The 17,603-nt window shown below is 38.4% G+C and overlaps 1 protein-coding gene across 12 annotated transcripts in view; it reads left to right on the top strand.

The window, feature by feature from the left end:
- The window catches only part of ROBO2 (roundabout guidance receptor 2), a 1,044,784-nt gene that overhangs the window by 974,762 nt on the left and 52,419 nt on the right, over positions 1-17,603 (top strand). For all 12 annotated transcript variants that reach the window (XM_017731509.1, XM_017731508.1, XM_017731515.1 and 9 more), the window contains 4 exons: positions 355-526; positions 6,146-6,328; positions 15,477-15,519; positions 17,082-17,209. In XM_017731509.1, coding sequence (XP_017586998.1) covers positions 355-526; positions 6,146-6,328; positions 15,477-15,519; positions 17,082-17,209 — 526 coding nt within the window. The remainder of the gene's footprint in view (positions 1-354; positions 527-6,145; positions 6,329-15,476; positions 15,520-17,081; positions 17,210-17,603) is intronic.

The following is a 17,603-nucleotide window of genomic DNA, read 5'->3' as shown; positions in this document are numbered from 1 at the left end:
AAATACGGGGGTTTTTTTAATAAAAGGTTTGATGAACAAGATCTTGATTAATGTGTAACACCTCTTTTCCACTTGGATAATCTGGTCTGTGCTTCTAAGAAGTGTAAGCACAGAATTTGCACTCCATGGAAAGCCAGAGTCCAGAGAGGTATTTGCAAGCAGACTTTGCAGCTGGCTAATCTGGGATAGCTTGCTGTGCTAAATCATCCCAATTTAATCTATTCCTGGACATTAAAATTGTCAAGAGCTCCCAGATAAGTGATTGCCATAAAATACCTTGATATGTCATATCTATGCGCAATTGTGTGAGTGTGAAGAATTTCATCTTTTTTAACACATAAACTTTTGTCCCAGATCTGGTGCCTAGGTAATGAGACTCGATTTCATATCAACAAAACAGTAGATGCAGCCATTCGGTCTGTAGTAATAGGTGGCCTATATCCAGGTATCCAGTACCGCGTGGAAGTTGCTGCAAGCACCAGTGCAGGTGTAGGAGTAAAAAGTGACCCACAACCCATAATAATTGGTAAGTGATTGTCTGTTCTGTTGTTTTGTTTTGCCTGTTTCTTTTATTTCCTCTCAGAAATGTTTTCATACATCACTTCTGGAAGCATAAAAATCCGTGGAGCAAAAGACGAGATTTGACTAGAGCTGGTTAGTTAGCTTTTATGTCCCACTGCCTGATGATGTTTTGTCTTCTCTTCCTGCAGAGTTCTTACAGACAACGAAGGGAAGTATGTTGCCAAGACATTTGAGAAAATGCAGATTGTGTAGTGAAAATGATTTAATGTTTTGGGGTTTTTTTTAATTAATTTACCACTTCTGCAGGTTGGCAGATTTGTGGAACAAACAGCCCAGGCTCCCTTTTCCTTCTGTTAAGATGACTGTGTAATTGCCTTACTCATTCCATTGGTGCCTAAGGCACTATTTACCATTGTTTGATGAATGTCCAAAGTCAGTGTTTCTCAGGTATCCCAAGCTGGCAAGCCTCCTCTGTCAAAGAAAAAGTCGTCTCTAGACCAGAGAGCAAAGGTAGCATTATCATCCCAGCCTTTGAAATAATTGTTTGTTAATAGTGGTTTCCACACAGAATTAATTTCCTGACCTGAGGGTAATACAGGTTTTGTTTCTTCCAAAATTTTTCCTGAGTATAAAATACAAAGGCAGGAAAAATAGGGAAGACTAGAAGTAACTGTGTTTAGCAAACCTGAAATGAGCCGTGCAAAGCAGCACCTCTTTTGAGTGCAGAATACAGGAATTTTGTTGCCTTTATCCATATGGTCTAATTGAGTTATTACTTAATTGGACTTCTGTTTGTTTGTTTGTTTGTTTGTTTGTGGGACTTCTGTTGTTATTAAATATTTTCTTTCTAGAAAATATTGTCAATACACTGTCCCAAACATGGACTAGTCTATTACATGTAGACCCTTAGAAAAGGCCATCCCATAAGCATTGCTTAAATGTTTAATGATACTCAGGTTCCCCCATTCATCAAAACAGAAGCTAGGATACTTCAGCTTTGAAGTCTCACTGGAGACAGAAATACAAGAGTGGAAGTGAGGGTAGCACTTGCTTTGGAAAAGGCAGCCACAAAACAGACATAGAAAAGAGGTGAAAAAAAATTCTAGAAGTAAAAGCAAGAAATCGATTTCCAAAAATGCAAGAAACCCTGGGCCTCTTTTCCTTATTTCACTAAGGGGTCCATCTAAGTAGGCACGAAATACACTGCACTTAGTCCAGCAAAGCAAAGTAAGTGTGTTGCATTTTAAGTACATGGGTAGCCTTGTGTCACTTAATGTGTTGTGAGTTATACTTGCACCAAAGGTCTTTGCTGGATGGTTCCCAGAGTTCTTAGTGGTACTTAGTTGTTCCTTAAATGATCCCAAAAATGTCTGCTTCAACAAGTTCATCTGCTGACATCTTTGCACATTTGAGAGTCCTTTGCATGAAAAGTAAAGGAGAGTAGTTTCTGTTTGGGTTATGTTTCTGTTCTAATTTCTGTTTCCTTTTTTGGAGCCTGAAGCTGGATGTGTTAATTACATATATGTAATCTGTATCTCCCTTTTGTTTAGGTCCTATTTTGCTATTGATTATGAATTGCTGGCAGTTACTTCTCAGACTATAAATTTGCTTGATAAATGCAACAGTGTTTAAGTGATAGCATTTCTGGAAAACTTGAGTTGGTACCATTTCAATGTTTGAATAGGAATCAAAATCACAAAATATGAAAATTATTGTTTTAAGTAAATTTAAAAAGAAACTACTTGCATGGATTTAAAATGAGCTAATGAATAAACCTCAAAACATCATAATGAATGGGAAAACATTATTGAGTTACTATATTATAATAGAGTTCTATATGATCTGGTGCTTAGCTATACAATTTAACATCTTGCAAACTCCAGAAATGCTGAATTATGGAGAGAACAGGTCAGTGGTGCAGAAGAGCTAAGCTGTATTTCTAAGCGGTAAAACCTTAATAGTCACGAAATACAGAGTACAGTGTGTAAAAAGAAAGATGTTATTTTTAAATACAGGATTCATTCTTCTAAAAAGTTGGTTTGGGTTTTTTTCTGAAAATAACTGGTTTTCATGGTGGATAATCAGCTACTGGCCTCCCAGAATAATTTTAGATAACAGACCTGTGACAATGCACAAAGTAAAAACAGGAAAATAGGGAGCAGTACAAAGTATATTATTCCTTTATTTAGAAATTGTCTCACTGTTACAGGAATCTTGTGCCCATACTTGAAGCAGGATGTTGAAAAATTTTATGGAAGACTCAAAGAGAATCAAGAATAAAACTTTTATGATCACTAATGACACGCTGAAACACATTCCCTTGGAAAACTAGAAATAAAATTGGAGATAAGGGAAATGCTGGTTAATGCTATAGCTATTATTTCTCTTCATCAGTTGGCCTGCTCCCTCTTACATTCCATCATTGGCATAATAATATGAGGAACAGCTGCAAACTTTCACAGTAATAGGCACAATCGAATCTGATGTGTCTAATTAATTTTTGGTCCGACAAATTAGTTTTGTTCTTCATTACTCTCCAATGAGAGGAAGACATTATATTTCATTATGTTTTTGTCTTCAGGAACAATGGAGCGTTACAGGTCGCACACTTCCCTTGTCTATGTTCTAATTAGTTGAACTGACAGCATTGTTACAGAACCACCTGCAGTATATGAAATAGTACACTGCTACCTTGGATGACATATTTATTACTTCTGCTTAAATATTATATTAAGAAGTACAAGAGTAATGCTGTTTGTTTCCCCAACCCCCAACAATTATATTAATTTTATCAAAAGTCAGTGGATAACATTCATCTGTCTCCATTTATTTTTCCATCATCAAATCCACAAAGCATATGTTATTTTGACATTTAAATGAATTATTACTTTTGCAGTTGTAATTGCTAGGCACAGAAGGGTAAGAGCAAACAGCCAGACTGCAAACTTTAGAAGTTACTTTGGAGACAGAATGTATCTTCCCCTAGAAGAGAGGCAGAGCATACAGCCCACTGAAACCTCTCCCCAGGTTCTTTGCAGTTTGTTCCCACATCCTCTGTTTTCAAAAGACTGTTTTCTGCTCTTAAGAGAAGACAGGATCACCAGATGTTTTTGGAGGCTTCTGAGAGAAGAACTCATTCTTGAATCGAGGAGCATCCACTCCCAAAGCTGGTGTCTCCAGAGTACTTCCCTGCCTGCTCTTCTCTTTGGTAGCACAGCTGTGTCTGAAGCAGTGCCAACACTACCTGTTTCCTCACTGTCCCACTGCTTTGGCCTCTCCTCCAAAGGGCACAGAAATTAACTGCAAGTTAATGGTAATTAGAGCAACTCCAACTCCCATGCTGATTTCTACTAGAAAATCGATTTTGTGTCTGGAAGAGCATGCCATAGAGAGCCCCTTTCTATTAGTTTTACTGTCAGCACTTCTTCTTTCAGCACTGGGGTGCACCTATGGATTGGTTCCATGGGCAGAAAAAACCATGGAAAATCAGATAAAGCAGCCACTGCTGCCTCCTTTCTTTTCTTGCCACAGCTGCTCACTCAGTTTCATTCTCACATACTGCATCAGGCCTGGAAACCATTGGGCCTTTGACAGTGGCAAGACAAAAGATGCAAGTATGGGAAAGGACAGCTGCAGCTCCCCAAACCTGATGCTAGTGAAGCTTCCCAGCATGGCCAGTATAGACTGACACCAGTACTGGTGTAGTGCCTTTTTGTACATTAGCAGGCATAGTCTGGCAGCATCTTTCTGTGGAACATGTTCTGCTTGTTGGAAGCCTGGTTTTTGTTTCTTGCCCAGAATGACTGAAAGCAAGCCAAGCTCTAGCACAGCTTCCACAGTCTGATTGCAAAAGCAGACAGTCAGCAGTACTAAATATTGACGTGGTGCTGAAAGAGAGGAAGCCTAACAAACTCACCGGGGTCATCAGCAGCGTGATAGCAATGGCACTGCATTTCTCCCCGATTAACCCAGCCTGGATCTGAACACCACTGAGGGCCTCAAGCTGCACCCTGGCAGGGGTGGTGCTGGGCAGAGCCAGTCCCAGAGGGACATTCTGCACAGGATCCCCTTTTACAAAACATGTCTGGTGTGAACTCGGGGTCACCTGCAAAAAGGTGTCCGTGGAAACAGCACTGGAAGTGTCAGGCTTTTGGCTCTGCTTTAGCCAGAGACCCTGAGTGCCGGCTTTAGGCTGAAGCCAGCGAGCTGCTCTTTTGGAAGGAGTAAATCTAACCATTACTGAATTATAGAAAAGGAATAAGTCCATTTTCACAGCACAGCATAATGATGCAGTACTGTTAATAATTTCCTCTAGGCAACCATTTCAGTGTTTTATTGCAATGTTCAACTACTTTTATGTGTGTGATAGAGTCTCATAATTGAGAATCATAGTGTTTGCATCTTCTTTGTCTCAGTAGAGTAGCTACTCTTGCAGCTCTTCAGCGTGCATACAGGCATCTGGTAATATTGCCTAAACATTTCAAGGATTGAGCTATATAAATGCTTTTACCGGAAATGATGGATAATCTTTCACAAATTTCAAAACTGCAGATTTGGGCAGTTTATATAAAGTATACATAGAATCAAATTTTGGGGGTTTTTTAGAAAAATATGTCCTGCATTTCCTAATTTAAAAACTAAACTATTTTTGACAATTTGAAAGTGCTTGCCCTATATAGGATATAGAACTATATCCTTAGCATTTCCTGGATTTCCATTCAGATTTTTCTGAGCATTGGTTTTCAAGCCAAACGCCAAGCTTTTTCTTTTAGAAGAGTTCCCTTTTACAGAAAGAGGGGCAGAAAACCAATGAGAGCATCTACTGGAATTTACAGTTTTCTACTGTAATATACAATCTAAGATCCTATATAGTGATTCTTTGATGCATGTCACTTTAATTGGTATTCCAAGTAATAATTATTTCTTGCTGGTTGATGTTAAGAATGTCATGCATATTCTAGGTGAAAAAAAAATAGCATCTGTTGCTGTGATTGTTCAGTGCTTACAGTTAACTGCAATTTTATGCTTTGTGTCAAAGATGGTACACTTAGAAGTTGTATGAACCATTTTCCCCTTGAAATAATTGCTGGAAAATGCATCTTTGCCCCAGTGGAAAGTGCATTTATTTTTTTGTTTATTTTGAATTTGGAAACCAGTATTCAAGGAAAACAAATGGGTTAAGTAAGAATTTTTGGCCTTCTGATGTTGTAGCATATTTTGGTTTTGGATTACTCATTTGGAAAAAGCTATTTATTGATTACTTGATTTATTTTTTTATTAGTTTCCTGTGATTCATTTTCTCATTATTGTATTCTGTGTATAATTATGGAAAAACAAACTACCAAATATGTATATTGTTAAAAAAAAGCTCTGGATTGGCATCTGTTAGATTACTTGGGAGTGTGCTATAGGTCTATCTTTGCAAATATATATCTGCAAAATGGCTATAGATTTACTCTCTAGAAACACTGGTGTGCATTTCTACTTCTTAAAGTTCTTCTACTGTGGGTAATTCTTTTGAGACCCATTACGGTTTTTTTTTAAATTTTAATTTGTAGTAGTGGTTCATCTGTGTGTTACAGAATCTGGAATTACCGTATTCTGTTCGATTTCTCTCGTGCAGGAGGTCGCAATGAAGTTGTCATCACCGAAAATAACAACAGCATAACTGAGCAAATCACTGATGTGGTCAAGCAGCCTGCCTTTATAGCTGGCATTGGTGGTGCATGTTGGGTCATTCTCATGGGTTTCAGCATCTGGCTGTACTGGCGAAGAAAGAAGAGGAAGGGGCTCAGCAATTATGCTGGTAAGAGCAGTGACTTTATTACCATCTCACCAGGTGCTATCATGGAAGGAACAGGGGCTACTGAACTTACCTAAAACCCACATTGAACTTACAGCAAAAGTGTCCTGGGTGACTTCTGTATGCTTGTTTTAAATGTATGCTGTGAAATTGCTGGTGTATGAGAAGCTTTAAATGCATTGCTCGGTACCACATTTCATCATTATCATAAGGCAGTATTTTTACATCTCCAGCACATCTAGCATTAAAAGAGTAAAAAAGGGGATTAACTGTTCCTCTTTCCCCTTGCTGAGGAGGTACTCTGTTTGCAGTGCAGCATCATTGAAAGTTAGAGTATTTGTCTTCTCCTTCATTCCTGTGCATTTCCATGTCTCTGGAGCCATGTGCATGGCAAATAAATGAAGGTACTTAATCAGTGACTTCATACCTGTAGCTGGAAGAGAAGAATGATGTATTAACAGAGAAGTGTGATCAAAAGTTACCTAAGGCAGAAGCCATAAATAGCTTTGTCTTGGAGGTAGAACATCTTGGAATGTTCTCTTTCATTAAATGTTTGCTCCAGTTATAAATTAGGTTCTGAAAACTACATTTGGAAAATTAAATACACTTGCCAGATGAAAATATTTTCATCTATCCCCAACCTGTTTGTTTTGTGGATTATTCTGTTTTCAGGATTCTTACGAATTTTTGGGAAGTCAGGTGAACTGTCATAAAATGGTCTACTCTGAAGCCTAATTTAACACAAAAAATACCCCAATTCTTCAAATATTGCAGTAGGTCCTCTTGTAGTTCTTATTAACACTTAAAAAGAGAAAACATCTGCTCAGTTGAGGATACAACATATTTAGTGTTGACATTATATCATGCTGAAGTTACACAAGTGCCCTTCTATTTACAAGTTATCAAATGCGAGACCAAGGACTCAGGTTCCCTAAATGGCTGAGCAACAGCTTGCCGAAAACCCACAATCAGTCACAACCAAAATATCCTCAGTTCAGCTTAGCCATTGTCAGAGTCCTCAGGGTCCTGACTGGGCTCACTAAACCAGCAGGAAACTATTCCATGTTGGTTTCCAGTCCTTCCTGCTGGATTTGTTTTCTACTGGCTTAGTAAAGGGACAAGAAGATGTCAGATGAGCAGTGGAAAGAGAGAATGGAGAGACCAGTGGCTTTTGGATCTCCTTGGTTTTTGTGGAACCTCACTTTGTATCACCACATGACCTCTGTCATTCGTGGGCTGTGCTTTGTCCCAAGGTGATTTTTTTTTCTTTCCTTTAATAGCAGTGACTTTTACTCTCCGAGAGGTGGAAGTTGTGTTGAGAAATTAATGTATATCTCACACACTTACACATATGCTTATATGAAATATCATTCTAGATCCCAAGATTTCTTATCCTAGAGACAGCTGCTCTGTTATTCATCTTAGGAAATAGTCCTATCTAAAGCTTTGGACACAAGCTGAGATTAGATTTTTCTTAAAAAGGAGAATTATTAATCCTGTGTGTGAGTTGGCATTTTGAGGTGAGGGAGAATTGAGAGCAGTCTTCTATTACTTGAAGAACATACCTGTAAGTAATTATAAACAGCGTCTCGTGCAACTCATTCCTTCTCATGGCATTTGCTGCATCTAAGTGTGATGTGAACATTGATTGCATCATGAAATTGTGTATGCTTTCAGCAAGGAAAGTAGATAACAGATCATGCTTCAAAGTTCATCCTAATGTTTACAACTTGGAGAACAGCATGTCCACACAGAGAGTCTTCAAATGTGACTGTCAAAATTCACTGCTCATCTTTCCAATCATCATTTCTCATTGGCTGCTGGCTGGTCAGTGCTTTAAGCTCAGCTGTTATGTCCTGCTTATGATATTCGACCCCCACTGAGTGATTTCCAGAGGAAACCTGTGCCCTGCAATTAGCGCTTTTTGTCAGGGTGTGTAACTCACGATGTGTTTGCTTTCTTGTTTTGCAGTTCAGTCCTTCACCTTCACCCCTGCAGGTACTGTCCATTAGTCTGTCTCTTACCAACACATCATTGCAAGCATTAGCTACCAAAGTGTTTATGAACATGTGAAATATGCAGAACCAAACCCAAGTACAAAGAGAAATACTCTGGCTGCTTATCTGTGATCAAAATGTAGCATAAATTCTCCTTCTGATTCCAGGGAAAAGTAAAATCTATCACCATTAATGTCTCTGTCACTATAATTCTGCATACGTACTTATCTAACTCTCTGAAATACAGTTTTGAAAGTAATTTACAGGACCAGATGCTTGAACCAACTTAGCATAAACAAGCATTATTCATATATAACTGAATTTTGATTTTAAAACTGCTCAGTTTAGCAGATCCAAAAGGAGAAATGGAACTTTCTTCTACTTTAGCTCTTAGTTTAGTAGATGTTTGCCTTACTGTGAGGTGTTCAGACCTTCAAGCAATCTAGTCACTAACTGATGCATTCATTGCCTTTACAGGGTTTTTGAAATTGAAACATTTGGGGTTTTTTCTTACTACCCAGCTCAGAGCTGGTACCCTGTTTTTCTTATCTCTAACAAAGATAGCATATGGTAGACTTTTATCATAAGCATGATTAAAGAGATGTGAAGCATAAACGAAGTGTGGCTGAAACAGCGGGTTGCAAACAGCTTATTCAATATATGGATAGCCAGGAAAAATAGAGTATACAACTAATAGTAATAATTAATACAAACAATTAGCTTCTGCTCTCATACTTAAGCTCGAGATTTAGAAACTCAAAACTAATTGTACCTCAGTGTTACAGTGTAAAAGGCTGATAAATCTTGGCATTTTCCAGCAGAAGCCTGTCAAGTTTTTGGGGTATCGTTTGGCCCCCCAGTTGCCTTTACCAGAGCTGTCTCCTCATGCTCAGTAGCTGCTCTCTGACTCTTGCTTGTCTTCAGCCACAGCAGGTCTTCAGCTTAGCAGGAAAGAGCAGATGACCAAAGGTGGTGGTGTGTGCCCCAGGAGCCCAAGACATTCTGAGGGAGAAATGTCCTTGTGGAAAAGCTCTGGGGGCTCAGGATTGCTCCCCTACCTTCCAGGCAGATTTGGTCAGGTTACTGTAAGCTATGGCACAACACATCCCACCCTAAACACTCAACTGCCTTTTCTTTGAGACACAACATAGGATTTTTTCCAAAATTAAACGATACATCTTTGCATTTGGTGCCTATGACTGTCAGCTGTCTTGAACTGTGGTGCATTTTCACCGTTGTGTTTGTAGCACGCACTGGCATGACACGGGGTTGGGCTGGAGCCACAGGGTCTGAGCATGATTTAGTGCTGTTGATCCACATGTGCTGGGCAACTGGGATATATCGGAGGTACTGCCAAAAACATTCTTTTTTAGAAGCAGTTTTGACATCTTGTGGACTTTGTAGAACTATTCTGTTTCCTGGCTTATAATAACCTTTGGAGGAATTGAGAACCTAAGTCGTCCAGTAGTCGAGTCCAAAAAACATTTTTTAATTTAAAAAAAGGTTTTCCTTATGACAGAACAGAGTGCATGTTTCTTATCTTTAGACCCAGAGTTCCATAGGAAACTTCGTTAATTCTCTAATATTTGAATTTCCACTTGATAATATCATTTAGAAAGACATACCTATGCTTGTGGAGGTTTGACACTCACAACTGTATGTTGTTCCCTCAAAGTTATGATTCAGAAACACTTTGGGTTTAGATGCAATTATTTAGAGAGTGGTATGTAGCTTTCAGAATCTCCTCAGAGACAGCTGTCAATGAATTTTTACTAGAGATGAATTTATCCTAATAGACTCAGGTTTTAGAAGACACACACTTTTTGTTCAGACATCTGCTTTAAATTCTTCCTCCAGACTGTTGCAGAAAGTACAGATTTAACTGTGTGGTAGAGAATCAAATCTATTAGTGGAACAGTCATATACTTACTTTATTTCACACACAGAAAAAAATCCCATTATTTCTGATGTGAATATTTTTTGTTTTATTTTTCTTCATCTGTATTTGCCTATGTGTGGAATTTAGAACACTAAAAATAGTCATTTAAAAGTCCAAATCTTGCAGTTTTATAATTACTTGCTAAAAATGTTCTTTCAGGTCATTTTCAGATTATGGGTCATTCACTAGGACCATTTGTTGTTTGTATTCCATTAATAGGCTCCTAAGATGTACAAGTTCTGCTTTGTGACTAAACCACTGTTAACATGTGAGAGAAGAGCAAACAGCAAATGTCAGGCAGTTCATAACGATTTGTGTCAGGGAAGAATGACTGATTGAGTTAAATACTTTTAGCTTTCTGTCTTTGTGAACATTTTCATAAGCACTGATCAATGGCTGAGGGGGTCACAAATAAAGTGACATTGATAATCATAGCCAAATCTCTTTTGTTATTTTCAGTTGAACTGACTCCAGTAGTTATTGAGCCACAATTCTGTAGATCACTGTTCTTCCACTTCCCTTTCCACCATGACTCGCCAGGCCTTGGTTCTCAGTAATATCAGTGCTACAAAACATAAAATCCAGGTAATACGTTTGTTAGGTTACCGTTGGTAAGCAGTAGTGGCATCATCTGCAGCTGTACAAGGACCACGCATTTTTGTGACTGTGACATACTCTCAGCAAAACCAAATTTGGCAGAGACACTAAACACAACTGTTGCCCCTTTTCAGCCATCTCTCCTGTAATATAAAGGATGGATTGGTCTTACTTTTGTGAGTTTGTGTGAAAGCTAAAGTACTGCTGCACTGGGATTTTTTTGTTTGTTTGTTGTATTTTTATGGTTACCCTTTACTCCGTTTGCCTGGAAATAAACATGCAAGGTGGGCTTCTATGTGATACAAAGACACATGGCACAAAAGACATATCTGACCACTTCTTGTATAACAGATGGATTATTTCAATATTGTATTACAGCAACAGAACATAATTTGTGTATTTTATATTGGAGGTTGCAATTCTTTTTTCAAGTTTCTGTGAAAAGGGATGGAATCCATTTGTAGGAAAAAAAAAGAAATTTCATTTATCTGCTTATCTTTCCTCTGCCCTCAAGCTTGTTGTGCCAGTACCCACTCACCAGAATATTCAGGAGTTTTCAAGTGTCTAGGCCATCAGTCATGCAAAAAAAGTAAATATGTATTTTAACTTATGAGTAGGTAAGCTTATTTAGTGACTAGTGCTCCTTGGGATTAAAGATTTTATGAAACTCAGTAAATAGAAAACAAATTAAAAATAGATAGAGAATCATGGAACACTACACATTTTATGTGCATCTCCCGAAACTGTTAAATGAGGATAAACTATATGACAGAATCATCCAAAGGTAGACAGAAGATTTGATGGAATTTTTATGTGCTGATTATCTGCTCTGAGTTAATGCTTATTTAAAGAGGATTAATCTACATTCATATTTGAGGAACAGCTTATCAGTAAAAGGAATGAGACTTGGCTGGCAACATTAAAGTTTTCATTTGCACTAGGAAAATGTGGCCTACTAGAGATAGGCGTACAGAAAGCTTTCTAAAGCTCTCTAAAGCTTCCTTGCCTCAGAATGTCGACTTACTATACATTCATATTTTTCCAGTTCTAGCAGGCATGAAGATTAAGTTTAACCTTGTCAGATAATATTAGTAAATGGTTTTGGTACCTCCTTATATATTTAATAAAAAGCATGTGAAAAGCTCCTTAACATATGCTGTTTTTCATACATATATATAAAATATAATTTCCTGAAATATTTATGCAGTTAAAATGCACTTTGAATTATATTTCTGCATTTTTGCAGTCCTTGAAGTATAAGCTAGTGGGGATTCCTTCAAAACCTCTCTATGCAGAGGTTACTTTTTCATCTTCTTTTGAAAACCAATCTCATCCCTGCAGGTCTTCAGCCTTTCTAAGAACATGTATCAGATGCAAAGACTGCTGAAAGAGCTTTTTTGCTTCCTTGGTGATAAAAAGCAAGGGAGATGGGTGGGTCAGTGATAGGGGCATCCTTCCCTTCCTCCTCTTACATTGCCCCTTGAAATTGCTCTGCTGCTTTTTGAAGTGGAGACAGGATGAATAAAGCCAGCTGTCTGTGTGTTTTATTTTTACAGTGACATCTACAAGCCTGCATTGCATTAAGTATGCTCCTATTCAGGCGTTTAGACTTGTTTTGTAATTGCAGAAATCAAACTGCAGGCAAAAATGCTGACAAAATGTATGGCAGGAATGATAAACATAGTGCTTGTGTTGGCAGCCTGACCATATCTTCCGTTGTTAGCTGTCTTGCCTTTCACAACATTGATGCTAAAAGAAAGGCACCTTCTCTATCCAACCTCAGGTAACCCATTTATGGGTGGCATCAGGAGTATGGGGGGGTTTTGTAGCATCCTGGTGACATGGCCACACTTCTAGAGGAATTTTATCAATTTTAGTTGATATTCCAAAGCCTTTTACACCAAGAATTAAATAAGTAAAATGCTTTCTTGTTTATTTTCTCATTGAGATTATAACCATGTGTACATTGGTATACAGGGTGAAGGGTAAATGAAAAAACCTGTTTTCCTTCCTAGCTCCATGCACATCACATAAACCAGACTCAGTCTTCCCTAGGAAAAACAATGTCACTGCAAACTCAACCTTTCTTCTAAAGATGATGCTTATATTGGGAGGGCGTAAGATTATTTAACACAGGAAATTAATAAAGAAACAAAAAAGGCAACAGTTCCTACCATCAGGACACATGGAAGAAAAAGGAACAAATTCTGTGATTCTTGTTTTTTCCTCAGCAATCTCCTATGCCACAGCAAATCTGCAGCAATTATGGCTCTAGCAAAGAGGTCTCTATATCATGTCTTCTTGATACTTTTCTCACAGCATGCCTGGGAGTTTTTCCATACCTGCCTACACAGAAAATAAAATGTGTCAGGCAAATACTGCTGAAATCCAGCCAGCTCCTCTGTATTAGCTTTGTTTTATAAAGGTACACAGGGATAGAAATATTTTGTAGACCGCAAATATTGTTGGGGTTTTTTTCCTCCGTAGGACGTGCACTTTTAGAATCTCACACACCTGTATGTGCTATACGAGTGGCAACAAATTACTTCAAAATAATTTCTCGTGGATGACAGTCTAAACAAGAGCATTAATCCAAGCAGTTTTCAGAAAATATGTTTTGCTGCAGTTCCCTTAGATCTGTAAACTTTATTTATAAAGGTTGTTACTGAACAAGCCTTTTTTTCTCAAGAAAATATGTTTTGCTGCAGTTCCCTTAGATCTCTAAACTTTATTTATAAAGGCTGTTACTGAACAAGCCTTTTTTTCTCGTTTTCCTTATTTCTTGTCACTTTGACAAATGCAGAAAGTTGGAGAAATCAAGTATTAAATTTGGAGGAGAGGAGGAGAAAGGAAACAGCATCTAATGTACTTTTGACCAAGATACTTGGAAACAAAGCCAGGCAGTATCTGCATCTTCGCATATCCACATATGATATGCACAGCACTTCAGATTATTCACTTTTAAGCAATGAGTGGTACAGTCATTTGACAGCCTGTTAGGTACCACGTGAATGAAAGGAGCATTGCTTCTAAAATTAATTACCCACAATGTTTTACCACGTCTTGTTTTTCAAAGCAGACCTTTATTTAGTACTTTCCATACTTGCATTTTGATTTTCTTTTCATTAATTGGTTTGATTACACCCTTTCAAAATTCAGCTATTAACCATTTTGATGTGACATATGACTGCAGTGATTTTCTGATATTGGTATTAGTCTGCTGTGCAGTGAAGGATAATTAATCACCCTGCTATTCTTCCAGCAGAGCTTCCAGAGGGGCCAGTTTTGTCCCCTTTGCTGAGTGTACACTGTGAAATTATCCTAGGAGTTAATAAAGTAACCAGGATTCTATAAGGTATCAGAAGGGTTTTCCCAGTGGCTTTATGTCATCGCTTATTTTTTTAATGAACACAGAATTCCTATTGCGTGCAGTAACTTTGTCTGATTAGAATAGTGTATAATAGGAAGCCTAATCCTGAGTTAGTGTAATTTGGGCTAACACTTGGAAACTATTGCAAATACTGTGGGAGTTATATTTTAATGATGGGAACACCTGTCTTACAAAGGTAAATAGTATTTCCAAATGAAGGTCTATCTTAAATTAAGCTATCTTAAATTTACAAACTCTTCCATTCCTCACTAAAATTCAAGCCCTCATCCAGTCAGCGGCCTGTAAGGAGGCAGGTGTCCAGGACATTGGTATAATTTAATAATCTGCCTTATCTATGCCTGACAATAAATAATGGGATATTGCCACTGAGAACCAGAGTAGTCTGTTGGCCTTGATTCAAAATATTTTTTCAGTGTTTCAAAAAGGACCATCAAATGTTGTCAATTAGCATCTCACCAGTAATGTGGGTTTACCCATATTGCCCTGAAATGTAATCCTGTTAGTAAGGTAGATAAGGGAGAGGCTGGTTTTGTCAAACAGCTGTGAATGGAGACATAAAAACAACTATCTCCCTCTGATTATGTCCTTGGCATCCCCCATGGATGGAAGACTGGAAACACTTTTTCTTCCCAGACACACTGGCATGTATGCATTTATGTGTGGGTGCTAGTTCTTAAACTGTACTTCTAATGGAAAAGGTGCGGCTGGATGCTTTTTTCCATCTCTTCAGCTGTAATAGAGCTGCCACCTCTTTGTGTTTGTCCTGGGAAATGGCATATTTGTGTGGTGACATTATATTACTGCATTACGACATGATGTTATTAACTCACTGCTGCAATGTCATTATGTACTGAAGCAGAAGCATGCCAAGAAAACAATTTCATCACATGGCTCAGACTTGCAACACAAAGTCATATGAAGGGGCCTGTGGTGAATTCAGGCCTTTTGCCCAGGTGGCTGCTTTGCCTTGCAAGGTACAGAGCAAGGTGGTGTCAATCAGTAATGTGCAGTGAAATCCTAAGTGAACTGTAGCCCTGATGCGCTTGAGCCTCTTCTTATCATTTCTGTACTTAGTTATGGGATGATGCCAAGAGACCCCTGACCTCGGACACTGAGCAGTTTGAATTGTTACTTTTAATTATTACTAATTGATTTTTCCCTGTCTTATATGTGTGTGCGTGTGTGTGTGTATGTTCGTTTGTTTTGTTTTTTCCAACCAAAACACAGTCACTTTCCAAAGAGGAGATGGAGGACTAATGAGCAATGGAAGGTATGTTTCTTTGTGTAAAGGTCTTTCCCCTGTGTTTATTTTTAAAATAAGGGATCTGAAAAAAGCTATAGGTGATGCACTTGGGTCATATCCCATCATTGGGAAGACTGATAGTGCTAGGAGGAGTTAACTACCTTACCACAAGGTTTAATGACCTATCTGTTGTGCACTTTGGAAGAAGCAAGCCCAGATGTTTCATATCTCCCAGATGTCCTGGAAGAAATGAGTAGTAAATATCACAAAGAATGTGTTCATTTGTTACTGGGATGTTTATTGCATTAATTAGACATTAGCAAATGAAGTTGCTGTTGTTTAAGACTCCTTATTGGCTCCCCCTAAATTGCTGTGAGTGAACAATTACACTTAATCGATCACGAAATAAATGATTCATGCATGATGAATAGGCTGTAGATTGATAGGACTGGATTCCACAACTTTGGCTACTCAATTGAAATTGATAAAAGCTGATAACGGGCCCATATATCCTCATCTATTTTCCCTTTGCCAATATGGAGATTGTAATTAGGCCCTGGTAATAACTTCCAATCTCCTGTTTAATCAATATTTTAGCAAAAAGAGATTAGGCCTAATGAGAGCGAGTAGATGTGGCAAGAATGCGGCTGGGTCGTCTTATTGCCGTTTCCATAGAAACTGATGTTTCTCTTAGGGATTGTTCCAGGCAGGGGTCTATAATGTTCAATGATCGGAGATGTTGCTCCAACTTCAGGAGTGCTTTAATAACCTAGGAAAACTGCAGAACTGTGGACGCCTTTTTGTTTTCATTTGGGAGAAGAGAGGGTCTGCAGCAAATGATTTGTTTTCCCTGCTAAATACAAATACAAACAATCCACCTGCCTTGCTAAATTTCTGTTTATCCTGGGGTGAGAGAGACACGGTGCCTTATGGCCCGAGTGTGCCTTCTCTTTCACCATGCTCCCTGTTTAAGGCTGCTCTCAAAGCTGGGAAATACAGGGATATAAAAGCCATGCAGTAGTGGCACATAGAGATAGCCGTGGACTTCCCATTAATCCTTCTCAAACCTGTTTGCCTCTAAACCATCCAAGAGTGCTCAAAGAAAGAGTTACCAGCCTGTAGATGACAGGCATACATTTGGGATGCAAGGGAAGGAAGAAATAGTGGCCCAAAGTCCTGGAAATGGCTGATATGGAGCAATCAGTTTGAGTGATGTCTCCCTTGAGGTGGTAATTTATCATTCAGCCCTGGCATAGGATCCCGTAATGGTGCTGCCTAACTCCTGTTTCACACAGACAACGGAGTTCATTTGGATTCTGGCAGAGTCACGATGGATGCCTAGTCCCACTTCTACTGACAAAGTTGATTTGTATATAACCTTAATTAACTGCTCAAGGTCTTTAAATCATCAAAGGCTATACAATTGTAATTTGAAATAAATTAAAGTCTCCTAAACCGTTAGTTACCTGTGGTGTTAGAAGAACAGTAATATACCCTCTTCCTTCACTACTTGTCTCACAGATATTGTAATTTTAGATATATACATGTATATATTTGTGTGTATATCTCTTTTTCTTATTCTGCTTCAGTCGACCAGGTCTGTTGAATGCCAGTGACCCCAGTTATCCTTGGCTTGCAGACTCTTGGCCTGCCACAAGTCTGCCAGTAAATAACAGCACTAGTGGACCCAATGACCTTGGGAATTTTGGTCGTGGAGGTAGGTTTCCTTTAATTAAGTCACCCAATATTATAAAATAGGCTTCCATTAATTAACATCTATGATGAATACTGTATAATATTTTTATCATTATAGTTCTTTCTATGTGTTTCTTTCTAGATTTGATTGAAAATTGATTTTAAAATGTTCCTTTTGCTTTATCTCTTCTTACTTCTTTAAAATGTAGGTCTAGTTTGTCATTTGCACTGCAGTGGTGAGGCAGGGTCTGCTTACGATGTCAAGAGAAATGTATTTGTGTCTCAACCTCATTCCCTTTCATGTGGAGATGAGCAATGTGCTGTGCAGGGCAGTATAGCCAGGGATGGAGTATGTCCCTAAGAGCGGAGGAGAACACAGGGGATGCAGGAAGGATGTTGCTTCAACAGAAGGACAT

This window comes from Corvus brachyrhynchos, unplaced genomic scaffold (genome assembly GCF_000691975.1).
Source record: "Corvus brachyrhynchos isolate BGI_N302 unplaced genomic scaffold, ASM69197v1 scaffold152, whole genome shotgun sequence".
NCBI lineage: Eukaryota > Metazoa > Chordata > Aves > Passeriformes > Corvidae > Corvus > Corvus brachyrhynchos.
Note: the sequence above shows the minus strand (reverse complement) of the source record. Positions and strands in the feature narration are given on the sequence as shown.